Source organism: Sciurus vulgaris, assembly GCF_902686455.1.
Source record: "Sciurus vulgaris genome assembly, chromosome: 15".
Classification (NCBI taxonomy): domain Eukaryota; kingdom Metazoa; phylum Chordata; class Mammalia; order Rodentia; family Sciuridae; genus Sciurus; species Sciurus vulgaris.
In genome coordinates, this window is record NC_136476.1 from 83,519,643 (window position 1) to 83,527,744 (window position 8,102).

The following is an 8,102-nucleotide window of genomic DNA, read 5'->3' on the forward strand; positions in this document are numbered from 1 at the left end:
GGTTCATCCATGGAAACCAGGAGCTCCTGGGGCCATGACTGGGCCTCCCAGGCCTCTTGCCCGGAGCTTCCTCCCAGGCATGGCCCTGGCTCTGGGAAGCCTGCTCCGTCCTTGTAGACCCTCCAGGCAGGTCAGAGGGGCAATGTGAGGTCCAGGCACTTCCAGGGCTGATCACTGCTCATGAGCTGATAGTAACCAGACCAGGGTGTCAGACTGGATTCCTGAGATGCAAGAAGAACCAGGAAGCAGCTCATTGCCTTCAGGGGTGGATTAGACCCAGGTGGGGTCCTGGGAACAATGAGAGTTCTGGCTTCTAGCCACAGAAAACTCAGGTGTGGACAGTGTTCAAGCTCCTGCTGTTGCTAAGCAGGACTTGGGAGGCCCACACCTGGCCTTTCTCAGGAGGGTCTTGTCCCCAAAGATTTGTGTGGCTTGCTGAGAGCCCACCAGGGATGTCTGCACTTCCTGGAAAGAACGTATGGGCGGATGGTGGAGTGGCCCTGCAGATGCAGCTCAGGGGTCACAGCGGGGCCAAGGGGAGATGGTCAGGGCCTGGTATGCTGCGGGGCCTGCCTCCCATGCAGGATGGACCATTGCCAAAGCCTCCAGCTCTGGGCACTCTTGTGAACCCCTGAGTCCCCTTCTGGGCCTGGGACGCAGGACCAAGGAATGAGGCCCCCTGGGAAGAGAGGGTGGGGCCTGGAGCCTGCGGTGCTCCTCCACCCTGGGGCCTTGCAGGCTGCCCTAGTCTGAACAGGAGGTCTACACTGCCGGCCTCACTGAGTGCCCAGTGCTGAGACCCACAGCAGGAGTGAGGGGGAAGTGCTGTTAAGCCGACCGCTCCCCACAGCCCTGCGGGACTCTGAAGAGGGTCCAGCCCGGCCTTCTGGAGCCCTTTCCTCCTGAGACAGACACTGCCAGCCTTCCCGTGGTCCCTACTCTCCAGCTCCAGTCAGCCCTGAACCAGGTGTGTGTGGACTGGGCCACAGTTTGGACTGGTCAGGGCCTCGGCCATGGCCGTGACTATCTTGGGGCCCCCATGAGGCCCATCTGAGGCTCAAATCCCTCAACAGGCCTTACCCTCTCACTCTGTCCCCAACCTCTAGTGGGGACCAGGAATGCAGGCAGGAGGCAGCCAGGGGAGGAAAGATGATGAGATGGCCATCACCAGGCGTCGGCAATGACAAAGACCAGCACGGAGATGAGGGCAGTGGGACCGAGACAGTCCTAAAGCCAGCACAGGGAGACGAGGGACTCTGCAAGGGTTGGGCCAGAAACGTAGAGACAGCCTCGTGCAGGGACACTTGAGTCCCAGGCGCTGTCTGTTCTGGCCTCCCAGAATCGGCAGAGCTACTGTCCCTGCAGAGAAGGAACCTGGGGGGCGGGAGGTGGGCAGGGATGGGCTGTCCCCTTGAGGAGCCCAGCTTCAAAGCCAGCGGGGCCCCTGAGCAGGGCCAGCTCTAGTTCTCACGCTGCAAACTGACACCTCCCCACTTGGCAGCACTGATCACTCAGACCCCTGACTTTCAGAGTCTGGAATATTCTACCCAGCAACTCCTCTGTGATTCAGGACACTATCTCTTGCTTACTTGAAATTATTTGAGACTCTGCCACCCCAGCCCTGTCCCCACCACATCTGATGGTCACAGAAGACGCAAGGATGCCTTTTATTTCTCCAGTGCTGGGGACGGAGCCTAGGGCCTCGTGCATGCTAGGAGGCACTCCTACAGCCCAGCCCTTGAGGACACCATTTAAGGTCACAGAGAACAGCAAGGGTGGAGCCCCTGGGGAGAAGGGGGCTGGGAGGGTGAGGGCAGGCTCTGGTGGCCACACAGTCCCCACAGCTTGCTCATCTTTACTTCCTGCTCTTTCATCACCTGGACCAGCATGCAGGGCAGGCCTGAGGGGGTGGGTCCAGTCGGGGTCTCTGGCATCAGGGACACAGAGGCTGTGCCCTTCCCACCAGTTTGGGACCCCCCAAATCCTTCTCTTGATCTGCTGATTCAGAGCCCAGGCTGGGGGTCTCAAATAGCAGGTAGGTTAGAGCCAATAGGAACCGTGAAGTCCCATGCCGGGCCAGCGAACCCTAAGTGGAGCCTCAGGTCAGGCATCCAGGACGGCCACAGCCCTCATGGGGAGACCTCTCAGGGGACGCTGCACAGGGCCTGGGCCCATCACTGCCCCTCAAGGATGCTGGCCAGCCTCCCGTGAGGAAACAGCTTCCCTCAGGGACAAGGCTTGGATTAGGGACGGTTATGGAAACTCGGGCCTGAGCCACTGGGTTCCATGACCCAGAGACAGACAGATGGACAAGGCCAAATACTTGTACTCCCTGTGACACAAAGCAGCCAGTGTGCAGAGCAGCAGAGTAGAGCCCACCTTCATGCCCACCCCCAGCCCACCCTGCCCAGGGCAGTTGTTCCCCGCAACCTCTGTGGTCCTCTTATCAGGACTCCACTAGGAGCTGGAACTGCAGCCTCAGCAGCCACACCTGTGGCCCACATGCTCAGCGTGGGGCTCTGCCCACTGGGCTCACTCGAGCAGCCCAGGCCCCGAGGGTTCGGCTGCTGTTCTGTCTGCTCCTACAAATAGGGAAGGGAACATGGGAGACGGGTCCCAAGGTGGGAGCACTCCTGGACCAGAGGCATTTTCGGCCAGTTTCTCAGGCACCTCATTCCATGCCAGGGCCTGGTCAGGGCTCCTGTGAGGGCCAGGGTCTGGGCTCAGTGGGCTCGGAGCAGATGCCTCATCCTTCCCTGTCTGGAAGGTCCATGTCCAGCTGCCCTGCACTTCCCCGACCCTTACAAGGAGCAGAAAACAGCACAGAGGCTGTGGGAGCGGGCCACCCACCTCCACTGGGTGCAGGGAGAGGCCTTGCCACACAGCCCTCCCTGGGCACTAGGCGGGCAGAGGCTCCTGGGGATCAGAGACAAAGCTTGTCCACTGACCTGCAGACGGAGTCAGTTACATGAAGGGAGAGGTACAGACAGTGCCCAGAGGGAACCCTTGTCCCCACTGGACTGTGGCTTCCTGGGAATGTCCCTCCTGTCCCCCTCTCCTGCTGGCCTTCTTCCTCCCATTTGCACAATCCTGACCAGAGAGAGGAAAGGGTAGGAACCTTGCCAAGTGTTTCCACATGAGTTTCTGGCAATTACCTCGCCCTTCCTGAGTTTGGCAAAGGCTGTACACCCCACCCTGGGGGGAGCAGCAGCCAGTGGCCCATAAATAGTTCCTGCAGGCTGGGCTGCTCGCTCTCTCTGCTTCTTCCTTCAACACCTGCCAGGCTTAGCTGCCTGAAATCATGCCGCTAGGTCTCCTGTATTTGGGCCTCACCTTGCTGGGCGCCCTGCAGACCCAGGCCCAGGATTCTGCTCCAAACCTGATCCCAGCCCCACCTCCCTCCAGGGTCCCCCTGCAGCAGGGCTTTCAGGATGACCGGGTAAGAAGCCTAGAGGCGCAGCTGCAGGGAGGGCCCCGGGGAGAGTGGCAGGCACAGAGGGAGGAGAGGGGAAGGGCTCTGGGGTAGTGTTAGGTGGGCTGGGCAGGAGAGGCTCAGGCTTCCATGGCTAGCCTGCAGCATGCCCTGCACCCAGGTCCCCGGGGGAAGCCATGCCTGTCCACCCTTCCCCCCATCCGAGGGTTGTCTGGACAGATCTTCCCAATTCACTCTAGTCTCCCATAATCCCCACTGTCCATGCAAGTGGGGACATCTTCAGTCCCTCCACATGGATAGGGAAACTGAGACTTGGAAAGGTCCACTTGTCCAGGGCTACCCTGTCCCTGCCAACGCAGGGCTAATTCCTCTTCCAGGGACTCCTCTTGGCCCTGGAGGCTCTGTGGGCTTCTCAGGGCAGGCCCAGCCTAGGACCTTGCTGCCCAGTTGGCAGGGCTGCCCAGAGGTGATGGCAGGGACAGAGAGGGCCGGGCGGCTCCTGGGGCCATCCTGGGCTCTGCCCATCGTCAGTCTTTTGCAGTTCCAGGGGAAATGGTATGTCGTAGGCTTGGCAGGAAATGCAGTTCGGAAAGAAGAACAGGGCCAGTTCAGGATGTACAGCACCACGTACGAGCTGAAGGAGGACCACAGCTACAATGTCACCTCCACTCTGCTCAGGTGAGGCTATCACCATGTCACCATCAAGGGATGACTGGAGCTGAGGGATACTTGTCCATGGCTCTCATGGATATGCTCATGGCTCTGCACTGAGTCCACCTCTCCCTCCTCTCTCTTGTTCCCCCTTCCTTTCACCAGCGTTTGGGGACAGCTCCAGTACCGACAAGCATGGAGAGCAGTAGGGAGGGACACACACCATCAGTGGAACACAAGATAGAGAAAGTAGTGTCCCAAAGTGGGAGGAGGGACACTGAATTCAGCTGGGACCCCACCCAGGGTCTCCATCCAGGGCTTCTAGGGAGGTGACCGTGGAGGTCATCCTGCTTCAGATGGAGGTGTAGTGGACTCTGAGTCAGAGACTGTACCTCAGGAACCAACAGGTCATCTGTGTGGCCACCCTGAGCAGGGGCTGGTGAGCAGCGGGAGGGGAGCAGAGCACTCTCAGGCCAGCCTCTGGGGCACCTCACCCCAAGCCAGGAGCTGACCTGGGGCTCCTGCAAGGGCCAGCATCAGGACTCAGCTGCAGCAGGGAAGAAATAGTGGGGTGCTGCCAGAGAGGAGGGGAGAACAGCCAGGGTGCGGCCAGGCAGTCGGGGTGGAGCTTGGGGCTTGGAGTGGGGAGTAGGGCTGGTCATCAGCACAGGCTTCTGACTCTGGTGACGGGGGGACTAGAACTGGAGCACTTGGGGAACAAGGGGCAGAAGAAAGGCTGGTTTGGGGAGCTCAGCTCTCGGGTGCCAAGGGGCAGGGTGGGACTCAGAGGATGGGTCAGGTTTGGCCCAAAAGCTAGGGGAGTACTTGGCATAGAGCAGGGGATAAGTGCCCGGGGCAGGGGACTGTGTGGGGAAGGCCATGGAGGAGGCAGCTGGAGGAGGGCCAGGGGGTGCTGAAGGAGTGTCTGAGCCCTGCAGCAGAGCAGGCAGGGCAGACAGGCTCAGAGTGGAAGGCCCAGGTCCATCTGGGCTGGGTGGAGTGGGGGCCTCTTGCCATAATGGAGGATGGGCTGTCATGGCTGAACTCGACCTGAGACATCAGAGTTCTGCCGCATCCCAGGTCCCTCTTCATCAAGCCTGGGGGGTCTAAGCTGCATCATCTCTCTGCTCAACTCCCTTCTCACTCCCTCCCACAGGGACCAGGGCTGTGACCACTGGATCAGAACTTTTGTCCCAACTTCCCAGCCTGGCCAGTTCACCCTGGGAAACATTAGCAGTGAGTCCTGAGTGGGTCCTGAGATGGGGCTCTGGGGTTGGGGTTCCAGGGTGCAGGGTCCTCCTGGAAGGGGCCTCCCTGGCCCTCTACATGGATGCTGTCCTGTGGGGAAAAGCCCATGAGCAGTTGAGGAGAAAGGGGACATCCCCCTCCTTCCAGCCAGTGTAGAGTCAACCCCTTGCTGTCTACACCTACAGGTTATCCCAAAATACAGAGTTACATCGTGCGGGTGGCAGCCACCAACTACAGCCAGTATGCCATGGTGTACTTCAAGAAAGCTTCTGAAAACAGGGAATACTTCAAGATTACCCTCTATGGTGGGTCCTCGCCCAATCCCCTGGGGAACCTAGATCCTGGTCACACACCGGGGCAGGGAATCCCCTTCCCCTAGACCTCGAAGTCTTCTCCACTTCCAACCTCCAGGAAGGAGGTCTTTCTGCAGACCCTCCATGGAAAAGGATTTGGGTCTTGTTCATTAGCTCAACAATATTTATGGAGAGTCTTCCTATTAGCCACTCACTGGCTGTCTCGGTCACAGGGAGAACCAAGGAGCTGACCCCTGAACTGAAGGAGAGGTTCATCCGCTTCGCCAAATCTCTGGGCCTCACTGATGACCACATCATCTTCCCTGTCCCCATAGGTAACAGCCAGCTAGGGAGAAGGGAAAGGGATGTGGGGACTTTCCAGGACCTAAGAGATTCTGTGGTTCAGGAAGACCCAACCCCACCCTGGGGTCTTTGGAGTCCCAGCCCCAAGCACTGCTCCCTGTCGGTTTAGGTGGGGACTGCCCAAGAAGAATTTCAGGCCCAGGTCCAAGCTTCCTCAGTCATCACCCCGGGCCACCTACTCCCCACACTCCTTGTTCTGGGCCACCTCCCCTGCATACCCTGGGCCTTGCTATCCTGGGCCATCTCCCTTTCCCCCTAGGGTTTACTTAGCACTGACTTAGGAGATGTCCTGGATTTCAAGTGACCTGATCTGGGAGGGGCCTCCAGCCAGGCCACTCAGGGCCGTGGGCCAAGAGGCTGCCAGGGTTCAGCAGGTAAACAGGAAGTCTGAGCCGTTGTAAGGCCCAGTCCCAGATCTTTCTCTCACACCCTTGGCCCCACCTTGGGCCCTCCTACTGCCCCAACCCCGAAAGGAATCCCCAGATCTTCTGTAGCTGGGCCAGGGTGGGCCTGAAGTAGCCTAGGGGCAGTGCTGGGGTCCTTGGCATCAGAGAGTCTCTCGCTCTCTCTCTCTCTCTCTCTCTCTCTCTCTCTCTCTCTCTCTCTCTCTCACACACACACACGCGCGCGCGCGCGCACACACACGCTCCTGCGCGTTCTGAAGGACTTTCTCCCCCACAGATCTGTGCATCGACAACTGAACTGGCAGTGAGGACGTCTGCTTGGGGGAATGACAGGAGGCCAGGGTGCAGAGGACAGGAGGTCTCAGGCCTACCTTTGCCCATACCCCTGGAACCATGGCTGTCTTCACTCTGCTATCCTCTCTCAGGTGTCTCCTGCCTCTGCCTGTCCAACCTCTGCCCTTCTCGTAGTCTCTGTTGTGTGTCACCTGGCTGCCCCACCAGCCACGATGCCAGTCACAGAGCTGGAGATCCTTCTCATGGTGCAGCACTGCCCTGAAAGCCTCAGATGAAGTCCCCTGTCTGCTAAATTAACACATGCCAACCACTCCCTGAGTCTGTGCTCCTTGACCCCTGGTGGGGGGAAGGGCAAAGGGTGGCCTCACACCAGCATGACGCCCAGGGACGGAGTCCCCAAAACCCAGCCCGAAGTGAGGGTTGCAGAGAGGACGCATAAAAGGAAGAAGACTCCAGGACTCATGCCTCCCCCTGCCCCCATCGTCATCCCCGCTAACTGCCCTGGGTCCTCTCATGTAGAACAATATCGTGCTCAGCTGGGCGCAGTGGCACACACCTGTAATCCCAGCAGTTTGGGAGGCTGAGGCAGGGGGATTCCAAGTTGAAAGCCAGCCTCTGCAACTTAGTGAGGACATAAGCAGCTCAGCGAGACCCTGTCTCTAGATAAAATACAAAAAGGGGCTGGGGATGTGGCTCAGTGCTTAAGCGCCCCTGGGTTCCATCCCTGGTTTAAAAAAGAAAAAGTGTGCTTACTCTCACTTTGATTGGGCACCAGGGTCCCCTCCAGGACAGCACAGCCTTCACATGCCCCTGATTACAAGGGGTGCCTGATCCAAGAGAAGCCCTGAGGGGCCCACCTCATGCCCATACTAAGTCAGCTGTAACAGGCCTCACAGCATTGGCCAGGGAGCCGAAGGGGCCTGGAGGGGTTGTAAGACACAGCTACTTCCAACTCACCAGACCCCTGCGGAAGCTGGGAGGCTGCAGCCAGGTCAGGGGGTGCACAGAGAAGGGAAGTGTGCAGAGGCCCACTCAGTTTGAGGACCATTCCAAGCAGAGGGTGGGTAAGGGCGTAACCCTGGCCCCCTGCCAATCCCCTGGGTGGGGACTGTGTCTATGCTGACCCAGTTTGGAGGGTTGCCCCTCACCCCCACAAACCCCATGACCTCCAGCCACCTCAGGGGACATTCTGAAGCCTCAGGAGGGTGAGGAGAGGCCAAGAGGGGAAGAGCTGCCAGGGATCCAGCCTTCTAGGAGACTTGAGGCCCCAGACTGGCACCTATCATATGGCTGGGCCTGTGTCAGGCCTGACAAGCTCCTGTACCCCCAATGGCCGTAGTCAGCATCACATCCAGGAACTCCTTCCGGCCTCTCTTCTCCCCTTGCAAGGTCAGAGGTCTGACTGGGCAGGGTTCT

At 59.3% G+C, this 8,102-nt stretch overlaps 1 protein-coding gene across 1 annotated transcript; it reads left to right on the forward strand.

Moving 5' to 3' along the window:
- The first annotated feature begins 3,232 nt into the window (after window positions 1–3,232).
- LCN2 (lipocalin 2) lies at window positions 3,233–6,997 on the forward strand. The gene is made up of 6 exons (XM_079113413.1): window positions 3,233–3,439; window positions 3,975–4,111; window positions 5,241–5,320; window positions 5,518–5,637; window positions 5,859–5,960; window positions 6,670–6,997. The coding sequence occupies exons 1-6, from the start codon at window positions 3,302–3,304 to the stop codon at window positions 6,687–6,689; spliced, it is 597 nt and encodes a 198-aa protein (XP_078969539.1). The 5' UTR covers window positions 3,233–3,301; the 3' UTR covers window positions 6,690–6,997.
- The last annotated feature ends 1,105 nt before the right edge of the window (window positions 6,998–8,102 follow it).